Genomic DNA, 20,736 nt, shown 5'->3' on the forward strand with positions numbered 1-20,736 from the left:
TATTGTTAGTAGTTTCTAGTCATACATAACAATAATTCCTCCTGATTAAACTCATTTAATTAATGGGGCTCAGAAGTAAACAAAGTACCTAAATTTGGTGGATTACTTGATGAAAATTCATGAATTCAAGTTGATTTCAGTTGTTGCAAAACTGACAGTTGCCCACTCACCTCCTAGGAACTATTGTTAGGTTTGATGGTTCCGACTGAAACGTCATAAAAAATAAAATAAAATAAAAATGATAACTAAAATGATTGCCTACAGCAGGCAAAGTAAATATTTAAGTCTTCTACATTGCAAAAGCTAAAAAAAACTTTTTAAAATCTTCTCAGGCTTTTTTGAGTAAACTGAATTCAATGCTTAAGAATTTGTTTTAAACCTGTTGATGAGGAGCGTGACTGCGTCATGGTCTGAATGCTGTTTAGAAAATACCTTTTATATTTAAGACAGAGAAAACAAAGAGTTTTTATCTTAAAATCCCAAAACAACAAAGCTGAATTTTGCTACAAGTTATTTTCTGTTATTAACCGCCAGCAGGGGCACTGGTTGGATTCCTGGTGTAAGAGATGTGTGATTTTGAGTCAGTACCTTCCCATAGTAGGAGATGGCCTCTTTGTATTTCTCGATGATGTCCTCGGGACTCAGGCAGTTCTTCGCTCGTCCGATCTCGGTGCTGGTGTCTGCACTGATGCCGTTGGCTGTGAGGGCACCTGCATTCAAGAGGACATCAGGAGATGAGCGCCGGAAAGACAACATGATGACATCGTCCATCAGTCTGTTCTGCTACTAAAGGAAAGGAAATGCAGTGAAAAACAGGAAGGAGAGGAAACTGAAACGTCCCACTTCAAAGACACATCCTCAACAACCAGCACCACATGCATTACTGTACATACAGTACACTGACTAAGACACAGTACATTATAATACATACAGCTGGGTGTGTAATTTTATGGAGGATCAACACAAGACTGTCAACATGTCTTAGTGGATAACAACAGATGATGTTGAATGAAACTTAAATGTGTTTATTCCTTCTTCTCACTGACACACACTCTATCCCACTTAAAGACGCTCACTGCATACATTACACAATGTTTTTACCATGATCATAAGTACTACAACATATTTCTGCACTTATTGTTTGCGTAAAATTATAGATATATATATTAACATCAGTCTTTTGTTGTAGTTGTATTTTTCTCACTCCGTTTTGTAACTTGTTTTTTTCTCCTACCTTTTATTTTTAAATTGTCATGCAGCACTCCACCAAAACAAAATCCCTGAATGTAAAAAAATAATTGCCAATTATGCCTCATAATCACCCGTTTCAAAACTACATGTAAACCTTAATTGTGCCCCAACTTGGCGTGCACTCCTTTCCAGCAGTACCGAGTGGTAGAGCGAATATTCTACGGTCTCCAGTCTTTAAAGATGTGAACAGGTCGGTGTTCACGGCTGATGTCCAGCCTCAGTTCAACTCGCACCTGAAATGTTTCTAAAGGAACTGAGAGGGGCATCTCTCGGCCCAATCTGATTAAAATACAAATTCAACTTGAGAGTGCATCGCCTTGATACGGGGCCGTGTCCATAGCAACACTGTGATGCTGTCACTATGACAAAAACGTGAATAATGAGATACTGCACTGCACAATTTCTCTGGCAAATTGCAACATGACAAAGAAGCAATTATTGAACAGAGCAAGACAAAGTAAAAAACAATGTAAGATGATGGAAGTTCAAAATGTAAAATCTTTGATAGCAAATTACAGAAATAGACAATAAAGGCGATTTTTTTTTTTTTCCGGCTATGATTGTGACAGGTTTAATCCACTGAGTATTTATTGAGCAGAAAGTCAAAGAATGCACCAGTGGTGCTGGACTGCCACCTGGTGGTGATACAACAGAGCTACTGTATTTAATTTGATCTTCAAGGAGGTAAATATTCAAATGACAGATTCTGAGAGGGTTAAAGGATTTCTGCTTCATAAACAAACATAAGATGAGAGTTACTCAGATAAAGGGGGAATGAATAAACACTAAAAGAAACTGAGAGTATTTAAAGTTGAGGTCACGTGATATTGATCACCAAAAGTGTGGCTGCGAGAAAGAAGCAGGTTTGTCAGAATAAAAAATAAAAAGAAAGTGACAGTAAACCAACACAGCAAAACACTACCTGTCAGAGGAGGAAAAAAAATAAACATTAGTGCATTTTCAAAATCAAATAACAAATGAAGGTGGTGATGATGCAGAACAAAGAGTGGCAGCAAAAGCATGTAAACAGGGCACATGAGGGCACGAGCAAACAGGCGAGGTGGTGTCTATGGAGCGATGTTGGTTAGACATATCATACCTGGGTCAATGAGAACCTCCTGAGCTCCTACAGACAGAGAGAGAGAATGCAGATTCACTCCATCACGCAGGGAGCAGTGTTAGCAGTGTGAGTCCCAACAGCCTGCTGCTGTGTCGACATAGACTACCGTACGCCATCGGTGTGTAGCTTTAACTGCACAATAAAGCAACAATTCCAGTTCTGCACACCGGCAGGTTATCAGTCAACTAACAGACAATAATTGATGACTATTTTAAAAGAATATTATAGCTTGCTTCAGTTGTAGAAACATTTACTTGCTTTCCTGCTGCCACTAGAGCTCATTTTAGCACTGGATTTGTAAAGCTGGGCGATAAAGACAAAATCACAATATTTCTGACCAAAAACATCGATATTACAACAATATTGTGGGAATGTCTATTGGTGCTTTCACACAATGGGATTTTTCATAAATAATTATCGGTAATGAAAATATATAATGACGAGGTCAGAAAATGATCTTGTTATATTTATCAGGATTTTACCATATCCAAAATCTAAGACGACGTGTCGTCTCACAACATCAATATATTGCTCAGTCTTATGTATTTGCACGTCTTACTTTCAATATTCAATTCTATCTCCAACTACCTAATGGCTTCTTTTACACTCTACATGTTACATCCAGTATACTACAGCTGTACTATTATTAGTTGCTTTAGTCCAAACTGCACATATCATAGTTACACTGCTGATATATATCGGCTGTAGTTCTTTTTACTGTATATTTTGTATTTTAGCTGTAATTCATTTTGTATCAGTCACAGTTACATTCCTACTGTTTGGTTACATTTTAATTTCGTTTTGTACATATGTATTAATATATTTCTCTACATGCATTTTGCTGCTATTTTTATCTGGTTAGATGCTGAGCTACATTTCAGTGTACTGGTACTTACTGTGTGCAGAGGCAAATAAAATCTGGAAAATAAATTATATTATAAAACTTTACAACTGCAAATCATTTCGAATCTTTAAGATAAATAATTAGAATATTAATCTGCTGATTAATCATGAGTAAAATAAGAACTAGTTGAAACGTAAAATATTCAGAAATCCTCCAGACATAAGAAATGCTCTTTTCCACTGTTAATATTCAGTCAGTTTGGTTGGTCAGTCAGTATATTTTAACATTAGTAAAAGGCCGTGTTAATATCACACCATGTTAACAGCATGTCAATAACAAAGCAGAGAGAATTTAATGAGGTTAACTTTAAATTAGCAGTCTTTAGGTTAAATAAGAAAAGCTTCAGCGGACTGGGAAGCATCACGTCTTGTTCTGTGCACACAAAGGAAGCAGCTGAGCAGAGCGGAGCTGAGCAGAGTCAGCAGAAAGCTTATCAGTCCATCACAGCTCGCTCACGGAGGCCGCGGCTCCCGTCAGCCTGGACTCACCTGGTCGGTGGCGTTTCCCTGCGTCTGCTGGCTGGGAGATGCTCGGTTTGCGTCCCAACGTCTTCCCCGCTGTTCCTCCGGGGTAGTGGAAGATGACCGAGGCTGAACACAAACCCTCCAACGCAGCTGCAGACAAACACACGGCAATGACAACATACACTTTCTATCTCCGATTAGTTCTTCGTAAGGATCGACCAATATGGTTTTTTTAAGGGCCGATAACGATTATTGGTAATTAAGGAGACAAATATTTGGAACTGCAGTGTTTCCCCACACAGGAAATAAGTAAAGAATTAGTAGTTACTGGACGTAACCGCAGTTCTATGAGTACATTCGTATATTGTTTCTTTCCCGCCCTCCCAAGCCAACGCAAGGGGAGACACTGGACTGCTAGCTTGATCAGAAGCAGAGTTTCTGACATTAGCACCCTCACTACTCTCAGTAGATAACAGGAAGGGGACGTTTAAAAAAAATGCTGACATCCTGCTCGGGTTTGCAGCAGTTTGAGGTGGAGGTTTTTCCATTGATAGCTTAACTTTGGGCTTGAATTACACTTTTGTAATGTCACGTAACGAGTGTAGTTGTCATCAACTCCAGTAACGATCACCTGTGTCCACCCTGTGTTCTGCTGCGCTGCCTGTCTGTGAGCGACTTCATGTCCTTCATGATACACAGAGAGTCAAATGAAGACAGAAATTAGCGCGACTTTCAGTGACAGAAAAATAGATTAGCGACTCTCAAACTGAGCTGAAATGAAACGAGTGCACAGGAACTCAGTAAATAAGAGTATTTTGTTTTGTTCTAGACAATGTTAGAGGAAACACTGGATAACGAGTCGCTTCGGTGCGAGACGAACTTTCATGAAACGCGACGTGTCGTTAAACTTCCAAAGGATCAAGCAGATGTGGCATGATCGTGGTGTTTTTGTAACTTCAGCGTAGAGGACTGTGGTGTGTTGAACTTCCTGAAATATCTGCTGTCTCACTTTTGAAACAGGTCCTCTGGACCGCTGAAGGCTTCTCCGCCACAGAAGCGAGCTCAGGCAGAGAAGCCTTCAGCGTTGATTTGCCGGTTGAATAAAAATAATACCGATGATCGTAAAAACGCTAAATATCTGCCCCGATAATCGGTCGACTCCTAGTTCTTAGTCATTTTACGTTCCTGCAGCTGATTGTTTGCTTCAATGTTTTGTGATCTAAGAAATATTATCGACTGCATATCAGTGCAGCAAATTGCACAGAACAAAAACTCGACTCTTCCCATGTTACAGTAATAATCCAGCGTCCTGCCGACTTACCACCCAGCCACAGGAAGTCGTTAACTCCCCTGAGCAGCTCCACGGCCATGTGGTAGTGGACCAGCGCGTCCTGCAGCATGCCCGCCTGGAGACACAGGTCCCCGACGTGCTTCCTCATCCGTCCCTGGCAACGCTTCTTATAATGCCTGAGGAGGGGAGAGGCGTCGGGAAGAGGAAGAAAAATGTAGTCAGGTTGAACGAAGAGGCTCAGATTCTTTTCTAAAACATGTTTTTGGCTCTTGAATTAACTTTCGTCCATTAAGAGTGGAGATTTCCTTCTTTAAAAGCTCGGACTTTGTGCCGTTATCATTTCTTATGTAGGCAGGAGGGCGGGAGAGGAGACTGGAGTGAATCTTATCAGTGGGCTACAGCGGGGATTCATGGGGCGGGAGAGCACAAGCAAAAAGAAAGTGACAAGACAAGGACAGAGTGTGAGCTGTCCTACGACGCTTCGGTCTGGCACAATCACGCACAGGAAGGAGCTGCTTGGCCAGGACAGGAGGTGGACGCGGGGGGGGGGGGGGGGGTAGACCCATTGTGCAAGACATCGGAGTCTTCTGACAGACTGGGAAGGTCGTGGGAAGACGAGGAAGAGGATCAGCAGGTGATCATGGACGGGGATGTACAAATCTACATCAGCATCTATTCTGTTGGAGATCAGTCTCACATCTGGCAAGTTAAAAATTCATAGTAATACTCAGCAGACTACTTCTGAACAAGAATGAAAATGTTCTGGCAGAATGAAACAAAAACAAAAAGGCTGCTCATGAAAAATTCACCACATCCAAGTAAACCAGCTCTTCAGACACGGTGCCATTATCACGCTGGTGTTTGTTAAGTGTCGGCGCTGCCGTGGCAAGCTGGTATGTAATGCATGTTCCATGAATAAAGATGAGCTCAGCCAAACCGTCCCAAACTGCACCTTCCCGATCCCAAAGTGTTTTCTCTGAAGCCGGGGCGACTCTCAGGGGCGTAATGCTGCGACAGGAGCTCAGCGAGTCCAAACTATCAGCTCCTCCTTCAGGAGACCGTCCCAGTGTCTTTACATGTTTCACCACTTAAATGTTATTGTGCAAACACTGTTTATAATCCCAGTTGAGCATTTTCCAAGACATGTTTACCTCATGATGGTGACCGCTGGTTTCAGTTTGTTTTGTAGTGTATAAAAAAAAAATAATCAAATAGCAGAGATGGAAACAGTCTTAAAGGAACGGTTGGGATGTTTTCAGGCAGGGTTGTATAGTTGGTGTGCTGCCTGCAGTAGATAGGGGGCGGCACGCTCCCAGTTTGGAGAACCGGGCAGCTGCATGAACAGAGGATAAGGCCTTGGTGGTGTTTTAACACGTTAGTTCAGATCCAAACGAACCCCACAGTTCCCCGAGGACAGGACTGCCTGACAGCAAGGTAAAGCAGGAAACATATTCTAAAAATAGCACACTCAAAATGTTTCATACGAGCCTTTGTTTAGGCGGCGATGACACGTTTTGCTGCTGACCCGTCCAGCAGGACATCACTTAGCTTCTGTACTGATGCGGCTGGCTGCTGCTCCAAACCGGAGACGTGTCGACCTCCATCTACTGCAGGTGATACACCGACTACAAAGGCCTGATACAACCTCAATTCAAACACTGCGCAGCTTCCCTTTAATCAAGGAATCCATCACTTTGTCAATAACTGATCAACTTTGACGTCTGAAAAAAAAAAAAAAAAAATCAAAAACTCTAAGTGTAGTTTCGGGGATAAGAAAACTCTGTCATTTCAAAACAATGTCTGAGAAGTTTCCTGGAAATATCTGTGTACATTAGTGCTAATCATATGAAAAGTAGAGACCGTGTTCACTCCATACACTTCCAATTAACTGCTGGTATAACAGAAAGCAGATCAAGCTAAACTTCTAAAGTGTGTCTCCCAGCGAACCTACAATTAAGCTTTCCATTATAAATGACTGATAAATGAATATTTAATAGGAGCTTTTCTTAAAAGGAAAATGCTACTTTCCCTGCAATTAGGACCAAATCACAGCACATTGTTCTTTCCATGAAACTTCCCAGGAAATGCAAGTGAAACTGCAGAAGTTTACAGATCCTTCTCTTCTATATCATGAACATGGATTTCCTGTGTTTAAATGTATTAATTTTATATAATATAATTAAACTACATAAGTGCATACTAATGTACTGCGGACAATTTAATGCAATCCATTACAAACAGCGATGTCATAAATTCTTCTTTTAAGAAGATAATAAAGAGCAGTTTTTAGTCAGAGAAGTATTCAGTAAATGAATTATTTATCTGTTTATTATTCAGATTGCAGTTGTGTTGCATTAGACTGCATCATACTAACAGGTGTTTCTAATGTTTTCCATCACATTTACAATTATGAGGGGGGGAAGAATATTAAAATCAATCTACATGGTTAAGTCCAGTCAAATAAACGATATAAATTGTTAATAAGCAAGTTGTAATATCACCTTTCCGAAAGGTTTAACTTCTTGTTTGAAGCTTTGTAAACATAGAATATAAGACACCGAACTGCTTTATTAGATTTGAATGGTGTGTGTTGTTGTTAATATTTGCTTGACTAATGAATCCCTGCTTGTAACATTTAACTGAATCAATGCACATTACAATTAAGTCAATTCATTTTTGCACAGCTTTTAACAGTCGTGCTGATGAAAGCATAAACCGGCTTTAAGATCTTCTGTATAGAGCTTTAAAGTGTAAATTACAAGTTCTACCTCCACATTTAAAGAGGTGGCTACTGAAACACATCAAATCTAACAGAGACGCACAAATTAAAGAAGACAGACATGAAAACGCCTTTTGCTTTAAAAAGGTTGCCGACTAGGAATCAACAGTTGAGTTGTTAAATATTGAGGATTCTTCGAACATTAAAAACAAACCTGTGTGTGTTGTCAGCTGTACTACAGCAGCAGTATGACTTACAACAAGACTGATGGATAAACGGACACACAGATCTATCGGTGTATGAACAGGTACTGAAACCAGCGGCAGCCAGGAGGCTACAAAGATTAAGACAGACAATCATGCAGACAAATTAAGTGTCTGCATGATTTGCTGTAAATGGGCAGAAAAACATGGGAACGGTCCTTTAACTTCACCCCGAATCAATTGTGAAAGTAGTTTAATAATGAAAACTAACAGTCAAGACTGATAACTGCAATCAAGGAGCCTCTGTGAAGATTAACTGGTCAGATGAGTAGAAGCTGGACTTAACATTTCTCTTAATTGTATCAGTGTCAAAGACAATATTGCTGACTTAACATTTGTGTGCAGTAAACTATAATGTGGTGCCACAGATCAGTGCTCATCTACACAGCTAACAAATATCAGCTTTGATACGTTGGGTTGGGACGAGCCTGGATTGATCTTATGTTTTAGTAGCTTGTGTTATTGATGTGGACTTCATTTGCGCTGCTCAGAATATTTATACATTCCACTAATATTCGGGGTTATTGTGGGCCGATAACGTCAAACTAGCTTTCACTAATCAGTTTGTGTGTGAACCGAGACCTGTGGAGGAGCGATGAGTTTGACTTCAGCAGCTATGAACAAATGAACAACGGCACAGTGTCCCTTTGAGGGCAGAGCTAAAGCTGATGGGATCACTACGGGTTCACTAACTTATGAGTCTAACGTCTCACCTTTTCACACCCAACAATAAACTCACAGGACAGTATGAAAGAAAAACAGAAGAAAGACAAATAAAGCAAAGGTAAACAAAGAAAAATGAAACGCAGCAAAAATCGGACGACAGATTTTTGAGAGGATAATTTCTGAGCAGGTGAGGCTGACATGTAACGAGCGACGAACCAACACACACCAACTAGGGAACAAAGCAGTATTTACTGACTCAGTGAGCATTCGAGCTTCTTAAACAGCCTCGAAATTCATGAAATGTTGAAAAAAAAAAAAAAAGGGGGAGATTAAAGTGCAAAGAAGAACTCACCTGCTGTCGGTGTCCAAACCCACAAAGTCCTTCTTCTCGAAGGGCACACAGAGCAGAGGTATCTTGTCACCTGACTTATCTGTGGCTCGGTCCAGCCGCTTGGACTCCAGGACGATAAATATGGACTCCACAAAGTCCTCCACTCTCCTCTCCACGTCGGGGCACTCCTCGAAGCCGGGGTAGAAGGCCACGTCCGTGCGCTGCTGCTCGGCGATCTCGCCCTGCAGCTCGAACACCAGCAGGCGCGAGTCGTACAGCGTGGAGCTGTACACCTCCTTCTGGCCGTGGAAGCGCTCGGCGGTCTGGGGCCACTCCTTGGCCGAGCCGCAGGTGGTGATGGCGATGAGGCCCACCACTTTGCGGTGCGTCTGGAAGTCGCCCCACTCGTTGTTCTCGGGCAGGTAGTGGTGGCGGTAGCGGATGTAGAGGAGCCGCTGCGAGTCCCTGATGCTCACCTGGCTCACGCTGGCGATGCGCTTGTAGATCTTGAAGAACTGGTCCTCGGGCACGATGCCGACCGGCTGGACCACCACCAGCACGGTCTGGTGGTCCTCGGCACTCTGCAGGTAGTCCGGGACGCTCATCTTTACAGGTGGCTGCGTGGGAGAGGAGGAAAAGACGTCTGAATGAGCTGATCATCGTCCCACTTTCTGCCGATAGCTTCCAGGCATTCTCCAACTATTATTTATTAACTACTGTTATGCTATAAAGTAGGTCTTCTCAAACTGTTTAAAGCATTAAGTAACCAAAGCACTGTTTGTTTTAATCCTTTAATTCACCCATATTGTCAAAATCAGGAACATCCCGTCTCAGAGCTGAAAAAACGAGTCCACGCACGTGTTCCTTCCAGACCGGACTCTTTTAAATCCGTATCATCAGCAGGGTTGTTCCTGGTTTCTGGAGCGTTTAGTGCAGTGGGAAGAAGTTATTTGACTAAAAACTATATATTTTCACATAATTTTGAACTATAATCAATCCAGTATTTATCTAAAAATTGCCATGAAAATAATGATCACAAAACATTGGTAAAACAAAGCTCACAGTGAAGTAATAGTGGCTTTTAGGTGCAGTAAAAAAGCTCAGGTGCTGCACCTAATACCGTCTCTAATTTCGCTGTGAAATCAACAATCACATTTAAAATGGTTCTCCTTACATTCATCCTGACTGAACGAGCCACATCTTCTCTTTAAGACTTCATTAGGACCATTTTATCCCAGTAGAGTGTTTCACTCCCAGAGCGAGGGCTTATTTGAGGTTCCTAAAGTTTCCAAAAGTAGACGAGGAGGTCTTCAGCTGTCAGTGTTTGGGATCCAGACGCCTTCTCTGCTTTTGAGACGAGGCATAAAACTTTCCCAAAGGATAAATCTTACAGTTAATCATGCTGCTTCTTTAACACTGATGTCCTAATTGTGTTTCCTGTTATTTGCATCCAGACTGTGTTTTATTCTGGGAATATGTAGCGTGGTGATTTTACACTTGAATTTCTGTGAATACCACAAACGAAACTGCTTTCATCTCGGTTGTTGAAAGCCAGTACTATCAGCGAGGATAAATAGCAGTAGAGGTAGGTATAGTTTTGTTTTGTTTTGTTTTACCCTGTGACAATAAGGATGCATACATACAAACACTTTAAGAAAACAAACCAAAAGGTCGTGACAATTGTCAATGTACAGTCAACAAAAATATAAACACAACACTTCTGTTTTTGCTCCTATTGTTCAGCGTTCAATTGAAAGATCTGACTTTTTTCTTTTCTTTGCACACAAAAAGTTGATATAACAAATATGTTAAAATCCATGTAGGTTGTTTTTTTTTTGTTTTTTTGCAGAAGTGTACTTTAGTCTGATCCCAATAAAAGGCCACTAAGATGTGTAGTTTTATAACAACACAAGGCTACAGATGTCAATAATAATAATAATAATAATAAAAGCTCAGGACCTCTAAAACTACCAAACACCAGCTTCTGATGTGTGAATGAAACAGCAGCTGCTCTCCTCGTTCCTCGTTCTCTTCGCGTGTGGATAAATTAATATAAGTGGATAAATTAATATAAGTGGATAAGTTAATATAAGTGTATAAATTAGCAGCTTACGTTTATCTTTCTGTGTCAAAACACTTGTGTCAGATAGCTTAGCTTTAGCCCGCTAACCTGTGAATTGGCTGCTCGTGACAGTAACAACGCAGACCGGAATAAACAAATAAATAAACAGGTCCGGAAAGCAAACATCGCTTCACTCACATTTATCGTCTCGGACTCACCCCCCTCCCCCTTTTAATAAATAACTTTAACTCAGTTTACCTTTGCAGTTATCTGTCAAAATTCACAGCTTCCTCCTTCAGCGTTTAACAACCCTGAATCAACAGCAACACTTCCGGTGAGTGTTTTCAAAATAAAAACCCTCACGTGGCTCTCACAAGTTTGAGTGTAGTAATTGATTGATTGATTGATTGATTGATTTAAGCCCATATTCATTTATATTAATTTGCAGGCCAGTCAAGTGACATAAAAAAGGAATATTTAAAACCTTTAAATTAATTTTTTTGTTAAACCTTTTACCATGTATATTCCATTTATTTATTTTTTTGCCACGTATTATCTGACAAAACACAACTTTTTAGTTAAAATATTGGGTCATATAACTCGCGGGAAAATAAATCTGATATATTGTCAGATTCATTCCCACCACAGTGAACTGTAAGATAATGCTGTATATTTAACAGATTAGTCCCACTGCTGTAGGCTGAGTGCAGAAATTGTAATGACAAGTACATACTATAATGGTAATGAAAACTAAACAGGTTGTGTCAAAGATAAGAAACAACAAAATAGCTTTTCTCTTTGTGTAACTCTTCTGTCAATTGTAGTTTACGCATTTTTGTATTGAGACATCAGCATCACACAGTATCATCATTCCCATGTATTAATTAGTTGTATACAAATGTAGACAGGTGAACAACAGTCAGTTATGTTCCTCTATAATCACACATTTGCCCAGATAACCACTTTGCGCTAGTGTTTCGGGCTTTTATTTTGAAATCAGGATGCTTATTTCCCTTTTCCTAAATTAACTTGATGATGGTATTTTCTTCTTCGGATTATTTTTCTTCTTCTGCAAAGGCATCAAAGTGTATCATGCTTCAACTGCTCCGCATTCAGGAGAAGTAAGGTATTGCAACGGAGCAAAAATGCAGTGTACAATACACACCATATGAATTGTCTTGAAATGTTAAGATTGTATTTTTTTCAAATATATATTGAAATGTACTTCATATCAATCAGTACCTAATTACTGTTAAATATTCATTTAAATAACTTAATTATATAAATGACCTAATAATTTGTGTGTCTGTACAAATTTGTCGAGAACATCTTTCATCGTTAAACATGAGGCGGGGCTCAGATGTAATATTGTTATTAATATAGTTACTGGAGATGTCATCCGTTTGACAAAATATTCCACTGACTTGCAAATTAAAAATGATTCACTTGTGTGGAGGACAGGCGTTCTTGTGCTGACCTACAAAATTCCTCATTCAACTGGGGATTATGTGAACAAAACGGCACATTTTAATGAATGAAAGTCCCACAGATAAAAATAAATCATAATCCAAGCAGATAGATTCAACTCCATTTTATTTTTTTTAACCCATAAATCACTTTTCACAATCTTCTTGGAAGACAACAGCATTTTATTCCCTATTTTCTTCTTTTTTTTGGCCAAGGGGAATTGGTCCAAAAGCAAAGCAGGAGCTCAGAGACGTGGAATGTCTAAACCATGGTTCATCGTGAATGTACATCAATAACAGGCAAAACATCTACAACCATCGACTTACAAAACAGTGCACAAACATCGTGTGAAGGCTGTCCTCACTGTGGATCCCAAACCGTAACAGTTACGACAGGAAAGGGTTTGACAGGTGTTATGAGCAAGAGAGGGAAATCGTGCTGTTCTCAATTAAAAACAAAAAGACCTAATACATGAACATGATGTTTTAACTGAGATCAGTCAACTGGAGGAATGTAAATACATAATAAAAAAAAAAAAAAAGCACAAATAAGCGAAGTCTTAATTTTTCCTATGCGGTGATTGTTCGCTAAGGCTGGTGAGACTGGGTCAGGTCAGTCTGAACACACCAGCTTCCCCCTCCATGTGTTCAGAATGAGATCTCAGTGCATAGTCACATTACTGCATCTCCGTCCCCGGTACAATCAGTGAAGCTGCAACAGAAAATAAACAGTGTGGAAGCAGAAGCTACGAGGTTGAACGCTCCAAGATTAAGATCTTTTCGGTCCAATCATCGACACTCCCGACGAAATGCTGCCTTGTAATTGTTGAGTTTGTTTGTTTTTCAGTACAGAGCAGCCAGTGACAAAGCTTTTAAGATTTCTCTTTTTTTCTTTTTTTTTTTAAAGCTGTTACAGTCAAGTTACGGAAAATGTGGAAGATGTCAGGTACATGCTAACACTACAGTGAATCTCTACCAGCTAAAGCGCATTACAGATGTGTATTGGCACCAAATGTGACATTAGGAAATGTGTTCATCCCGCTTTCCCCCAATGATCAAATTAAGCAGCTTTCTACTGAAATGTTTCACCACTGATTTTGTTAAAGGTGAAAAACAACTTGTTAATAACTTTGGTCCATTAGTGACTCATCATCAGCACCAAAAAAGAAAGCAAGAAAGACATTTTTTCACAAGAAGCTAAAAACAAAAATCAGTGAATTGTTTTTTTTCATATTTTCATTTTGCTATTATTTTACCTGCTTAAGGTCTTAATGTTTTTTCCACAATTCAAAGGAAAAATAGTCAACGTCTTTTTTGTTGTTGAAGGTAGTAAAATCTAAACAGGTAAAATACTACAATTAACCATATAAATGAACTACCAAGAGTAAGATTTAATTGTACTGCATGAAAATTCACCAATTTCCTGAAAAAGAACATGTAGCACGACCTCATTCGACTAAACAGTTAGCAACGGTCCTGCTCACCAATTAAAGCCATTATTTGTACGATATGTTATGAAAAAAAGACACCACAACTTCTAATAATGTAAATTAATACTTTACGATGTCAACCTAGTCCCCACAAAAAGAACAAAAAAAATGCACAATTCACTGTGTCAGGGGACGAAAACATATCAACTAGCTCTACTTTTGTAATAGTTTGACATTTCCTCAGCTTTTCTTAAAGGTACCCGGCGGAGTTTCTGACCACTAGTAGCGCTGTGAAGCGATGTTTGTACGAGCGGCTCCCTGTTTTGTTTTGATCCAAGACACATTCATGCTACTGGTTTCGTGCCATTTTGATCGTTAGTTGGTGGCAGAGGCGAGCAATGTGCAAAAAGACTGAAGAAGAAGACTGCAAGCTTAGCATCACATGTAAACAATGTACGATTTAAAATATTATTCAAAATCGTCTGTGTTGGTTTTATAAGGAATAAAATACAATCGATACGTCTGCAAGACTTCAAGGAGAATGGATTTTGGTGGCAAACACTGAATGTACTTTTTTTTTTTCTTGTTTACAAAAAACCTGAAGGTACCTTTAACGTGTCAGAAAAACACTAGTTTCTACATTTAGTTTAATTTAAGTCATCTGAATTTCCAATTTTTGACAAAAAAAATAAGCGTTTTGAGTTCAGGTAACAGTATCGCCCCTCCTAACTGATCAGATTGCCTGATGACATCATCAGGTTAAAGTGGGTTCCCATTTCAGAACCAAACTTCTTGTAACAAACCACAAAAGGAGACCAATGGACCAAAATTACTACAAGTTGTCTTTCAGCTGCTGTAATTCTTAAATCATTGGGGTTTAAGGACTTTGCTGTCCTTGCTACTTCCGCGTGCATTTGCATCCCTTTAAAGTACAAATATTGTGCCGTGGTGAACAACATGGGAACTTGAAGGCTGCAGAAAAAGACGACAGAGTAGTTAAGACTGACTGATGTTGGCGTGTTTGGTCTGCAGAGGATGGGGAAGATTTCTGGGTTGAATGTTGTCATCCAGTGGATTAGTTTAATCTCCAGCGATCATGTGGCTGTGGCCAAGATTAGCCGACCTAATTACCAAACATTGAGACACCCATTGATTCCTGGTGGACTGGGAGCACTTAGTAACACTGTCTGAAAGGAATCAAGGGAAGGAACAGAAAAAGACACAGATAAAAAAAAAAAAGATTAAGACTGATTTGGAGTCTAATGGTGCAGTAGGGGGAATGTGTGTCTTCTGATTGATTGAATTCAAGATATTTGGCATTCTTCATTATGGCATTGAGCGTGGGTGGACGCTGCCAGCGGTGCAGAGAGAGAGCGAGAGAGACAGGATAAAGGGCCTCCGATAGGGCACAGGTTAGGTTGGGTGGGGGGGTTTAGGTGGAGAGTTAGACTCCACCCTCCTCACGCCATTTTCAGAAACTGTTGCACTGTATCGGCTTCCACCGCCTCAGAAAACATTTCATAGTTCTGTGGAGAAGAAGGAAAAGACAAAAGTGCTCATCAGCAAACAGAGAAACTCTAGAATGTCTCAGATCTGGTGAAATATAAACCCTCCTAAGGTATATCCTCCTGACTTCAGGTTGCGTTACACTAACTTCACCTGAGCATGTGTTGAGTTATTCCTTGACTTATTCCTGGAGTTAATGGCAGGAAAAATGTAAACGTGTGGTGTGTGAATGTGTCTTTAAGACAGTGATGTTAAATGCATTGACATTGTGGAAGTACGTAGATGGCAGAGTATGACCATTATAGATATTAGCTGAGCTATATTGTACCATAAAAAAACAAGAACAATTATTTGTGCAATTTCTGCAGGAACAAATATTACGTGATAACATCAGAGTTATGTACCAGCTAAAACGCTACAGAAATGTTTTACATTATTTTAAAGGTAAACTATTGGAAAATAAAAAGACAAAATAGACAAATAATGTATATAAATAATGTATATTCAAGCAATCTACGTTCTAGTTGTGGGAGTTTTGCAAATTTGCAAAAAGGCTCTGAACAGGAAGTATGCTTCCCCAGACAAAACTCACTTCATCAACTAAAATAACTCCTCATTTACAGTCAGAGAGGTTCTTCAATCTCTTCTCTCATCATCAGAACAAACCACATGCTGCATGAAAGGAGAAACCGGAAGTGACGGAGTTTATAGGAAATGTGGTCTCATCATCAGTGAGATTCATTCTTTGGTAGGTTTCACTGCCTCGTCCATCCGGTGTCTCCGTCTCATCCGGTGTCTCCGTCTCATCCGGTTCGGTTGTTCATGAGGTCACTATGTTCTCCTGAACTCTGTTGCCAGTAGACAAGATGTGTTCTGGCTGTAGATGGAGACTGTCTGGTGTTACAAGGTTAACCTAGTTACCAGGATGAGGCCAGTGCCTCTTCTTATCTGGACATGTAGAATATTCTGGAGGACAACATGAACTGGACGCGGGAGGGGAGGAAGACACCTTGGCATCGGTCACTCCGGTTCTCCTTGATTGAGTCCGTCAATAGATGTCGCTGTTTTGCCACCCAAGGTGGCCTCATTTGACTTCTTCACTTCAGCACAGCAAAGAATCTCTTTTTCTGCCGTGTCAGCATGACGGGATATTGAAAATTCCACACATTCTGAATTGAATTGTAGGAATTTATACAAAATAACAGGAAATCAAACCAGATAAATTCAAGGAGTTTGACACCTTTGTAAAAAGTGAATTGGATTAATTAAACTGGTGTCAGTGGGAGCTTAAAACTCACGTGGTTCTGACACAACTTTGAAAGTTCTGCTCAACACAACAGTGAAAACTGTATGTTAAATTAGTTTTACACACTTCCACTAGTAAGAGACTGCACTTCTGTGCACACATTAGGTTTTAAGTGTTCAATCAATATTATGTATTATAGCCTTTATTTTTACAGAATATTTAGCCTTCGTATACTGCATTTCAGCAGAGTGAAGCAACACCTCTTTATGGTTCTTTACCTTCAATAAATTAAAAATATAGATTCAAACTAAATTAATGATGACGTATGACTCAGTACAAGGTAGTAGTTTGCAATTTTTAAATCAGAATTTTGCTAAATAACGTAATTTTACTGCAAGAAATGCCACATTGCAATTTTTGAGAAGAGCCGACACAAAATCAGCCCTTTTTGATGGCAACATTTACAAAAAAAACCTCCTGATCCCAGAGGCACTGAACAGTGTTTTGAGTGTGTGCGCCCTCCTCACCCCACAGTACTGGTCTTCGTTGAAGAGCTGGGGCGGGACCGCCGTGGGGTCTCCAGCTTTGTTTCTCATTTCGTCACGAAGCTCCCCGCCCACGGAGATGTCGATGAGCTCGTACTGGATGCTTTTACTGTCGAGGATTCGCATCACTTCTGCCTGTTGAGACTTCACCTGAAAAACAAGAGCTTCAATCAGAGATGTACACAACCAGCAGCCAGCAGATGACTCATTCACTCTGTTTGATCTGTACACAGCGACGTCTTCCACCACCACTTCATATCTTACTTTTCTTTGACTACATTTGCGAGCGGTGCAGAATGATAACAGCTATCGGGCTGCTCAGAGTTTCAGTCAGTGTTTGATTTGTAGCGAGTAGACAAAGGTCACCAAACAGCTTTGAGGGACTGTTCAAACAAAACATTGTACTACTTCTCCCCAAGGACAGGAACAGAGAGACGTTTGTCAAGACATAAAAAAAAAAAAAAAAAAAAGGCTTGAAGTACTTTTTGAGGCTCAGCCCTTAAAAGCGCTGGCTTTATCTGATGACTAATAGACGTGGTGAACAGTCTGCTATCTTTTCAGCTGACTGAGGAAGTAGGGAGGGGGTGTTCGTATGTGACCACACCTAAACACACAGCACTAACTGGAAACACACAGGCTGGCATTTAGTTGGTGTAAGGCCAGTTTCATATCTGCAAACTGAAAAGGGGGGAACTGCTTTTTCTTGTTCCCCAAAATTATAGAAACTTCTCTGAATTATGGGAACTTCTGTCTGTTCTGCAGCTGACGCACTGAAACCGAGTACCGTAGTGTAGGTCTGGGCCAGCGAGGTTTTACAGGCCACAAAACCCTCTACCACTGCTATCTGTCCTCACACCATTGCACAACAATTCATAAGAAAAAAAGATCAGAGCTTAACGCACCAAAACAATCATAGAAGTGTGTAACACTAAAAAGAATTTATATTTTAGTGGAGGCAATTTCATTGTGTGCCATTGTTTTCTTTTTAATGCTTTTATTTTGAAACAGGAAAGTTTTGCTATAGTCCAACTAAACAAATCATTTGTAAAACATACATTTAAAGTCCATTATTAATTGATAATGAATTGATTTTCACCCCCTCCTTTAACTACAATTGTGTTGGTGTGAACCATTTTAAAGACATTGGTTGACAATTGCTAATCAAAATCTTCACCTAAATCCAACTGCTGTAAACCAGAAGTTACCAAAAAGCTTTACTGCAGAGAGGGTTAAAAAAAATGATGTACGTCATCAAACTTTTTCACTGTGACTTCCTAACACATAATAGATACCAGATGTTGGCTCCAGTGCACTGCCGTACACCGTCTCAGTATAGTGCTGCAAAATTATTATTATTATTATTATTATTATTATTATTTTGTCAAGGGATGTTGTGTTTTTCAACGTCAGTTTTTGACGTTTGCAGACTATAATGTCAACCTGTTCTACTGAAATCATCCTCATATAGTCTCAGGAAATGGGTGGCAAAACTCCATTAAAAAATCAAAGAATTTAAACGTATCGTGCCGAACAACAAAGACCTACATCAAACAATATAAAGGTCTAACATTTTTCAAAATTATATGTTGTACTGGGTTAATTCGGCTAATATATAATGTACCAGGAAGCTCTTACTTTGGTAAAAAAAAAAAAAAAAAAAAGTGTGATTGTATCACTGGTTCCGTACTCGCTTCCTCCTAACCTCCAGCTGCTGGAAGGAGAAGACCGAGTAGCAGGTGTGCTATCTACAAAAATGAACATCCTTTAAAACCAACGTTGTTCACTGCATCTCATGTATGCCGATATCATAAAAACATATTGATAATAAAATGCGTTCATACAACCGTTTAAATTAGGCAGAAACAGGGCAACCTCAAACTGCCGGATTTTTAAATGAAGTTTGGTGTACAGTTCTGGTGTACATATGGTCGCTCCACCTTGCTGTTCCGTCCAAAATGACGCTGCGATAATGTCACAGTTTAGAGGAAGTAAGGACATTTTTTTTTTTTTTAAAGGAGAAATATATGCAAAAATAGGAAGCTAACATGCTCGACAAAAAAAAAATAATAAAAAAAAAAAAAACAGCTTTCCCCTACAAAGATGAGGCAAGTGGGGCGGAATAAATGAAACCTGCCTCGTCTTCACACCTCGTTTAATTTGGGGATAAATTCCCTCGATAATAACCATGATGTTCATTCCACCCACAGCTCGGTACTGCTGACGGTACGATACTGATATGAAGGGGCAGCGAGTTGCACAGGCCCGCTGCTCTGGAAGTCAGGAGGAAGCTGTTACCGACGGGGTGCTGGGTGTGTCTGCTGGCCGCAGCCTTTGTGAGCTGCAGCCGCCGGAGCCGAAACACACAAACACCGCATCAAACTAATTGAATTACGGCCGCTTCACTCACCGTCCGCGACGCAGTAACGGTGGTGTAGTACAGTTTGATTCCCATTGCTGCAGATCCGTCCACTCTCCCTTTGTGCGTCTGCCTGCGAGTCGCTGTCTCTCGCTCGCGACAAGTTGAAACTGTTATCGACTGAACGGGAAGGAAGTGTGACGAAGTGCCTTTCAAAATAAAAGACAAACATTGTCCGAATGAACTCGAGTGCAGCTAAATTATTTAGAGAATAAATTTCGACTAATTCCCCTGTTTACAATTTCTCTCGGTGTTAAGTTTTTAGATTATTTGTTTTATGTGTTTTTAAAAGGTGGAAGCCTTTGTTAAAAACGTTGAAGAATGGTATCTAAAGATTTACATTGGAGCTACATTTGGCTCGTTGATCAGATCCCAACAAGCCAAATGTGAGGCATAATGTAGGTTTGTGGGGGACAGTGTGGGACAAGTTACCAATACTGACAGATATGTCTATCCAACTTAGAAAGTATACTATGCATGTTACAGGTGGACAGTTGAAAGACTTGAATGCAACTTTCCAAACTCCCATGCTAAGAAAATAACAAGAGCATAAAATAAAGCTGAAGTTTCAAAATAAATGGTCTTATGCAGAACCAGATTACTACCTCGTAGGCTGACCGGTAGGATTGCCTCAGCTGCTTTCTTCACAGCTCTGGACAAAAGCCACATCTGGAAAATGTGCCTGTCCTGGACTGTTGAATCTTAAAAACTAGAGCCAATCAAAATGTGGGGCATCGTCTCAACATGTGGGATGCAGGTCAAGAGACAAAAATGCTGTGGCCCCTCGGAGCAAAACCAAGCTGAGGGACTTTTATTAAAGGATAGATTTGCATGTTTTTAAGTTGTCTATATACAATAGCTACACAGCTGTAATTATTTCCAACTTTACCAAGGGAATCATTTCAAAGGTTTGCATGCTTTTGATCAGACAAAAGCAATTTGGACTTAAATTGACTGTATTTCTTTATATTTTATAGACCATACAATTTATAATCAATAATGAAAATACTCCTAGGTTACAATATTATTTGTTATAAAACATCTGCTTTCATGTCA

General features: G+C 39.9%; 2 protein-coding genes across 5 annotated transcripts in view; both read right to left on the reverse strand.

Moving 5' to 3' along the window:
* trappc9 (trafficking protein particle complex subunit 9) overlaps positions 1-11,402 on the reverse strand; it is a 231,486-nt gene extending 220,084 nt beyond the window's left edge. The window contains exons 1-6 of one of the 4 annotated variants that reach the window (XM_069176536.1): positions 11,330-11,402; positions 9,031-9,626; positions 5,061-5,206; positions 3,764-3,889; positions 2,351-2,377; positions 589-710 (exon numbers count right to left, since the gene is read on the reverse strand). In XM_069176536.1, the coding sequence (XP_069032637.1) occupies positions 589-710; positions 2,351-2,377; positions 3,764-3,889; positions 5,061-5,206; positions 9,031-9,614 (1,005 nt within the window). In that variant the 5' untranslated portion in view covers positions 9,615-9,626; positions 11,330-11,402. Of the gene's footprint in view, positions 1-588; positions 711-2,350; positions 2,378-3,763; positions 3,890-5,060; positions 5,207-9,030; positions 9,627-9,809; positions 9,876-10,183; positions 10,289-11,329 lie in introns of those variants that run through there. The other 3 variants (XM_069176533.1, XM_069176532.1, XM_069176535.1) reach the window with 3 other exon arrangements.
* Positions 11,403-12,647: 1,245 nt separating this feature from the next.
* Positions 12,648-19,788, reverse strand: sh3bgrl3 (SH3 domain binding glutamate-rich protein like 3). Its single transcript, XM_069176362.1, has 3 exons — positions 19,672-19,788; positions 17,247-17,414; positions 12,648-15,493 (listed from the first exon to the last, which is right to left on the reverse strand). The coding sequence occupies exons 1-3, from the start codon at positions 19,714-19,716 to the stop codon at positions 15,428-15,430; spliced, it is 279 nt and encodes a 92-aa protein (XP_069032463.1). The 5' UTR covers positions 19,717-19,788; the 3' UTR covers positions 12,648-15,427.
* Positions 19,789-20,736: the final 948 nt, after the last annotated feature.

The sequence above is a fragment of the Embiotoca jacksoni genome, unplaced genomic scaffold (assembly GCF_022577435.1).
Source record: "Embiotoca jacksoni isolate LCO1_2020_lvr unplaced genomic scaffold, fEmbJac1.0.p SCAF_7, whole genome shotgun sequence".
Taxonomy (NCBI): domain Eukaryota; kingdom Metazoa; phylum Chordata; class Actinopteri; family Embiotocidae; genus Embiotoca; species Embiotoca jacksoni.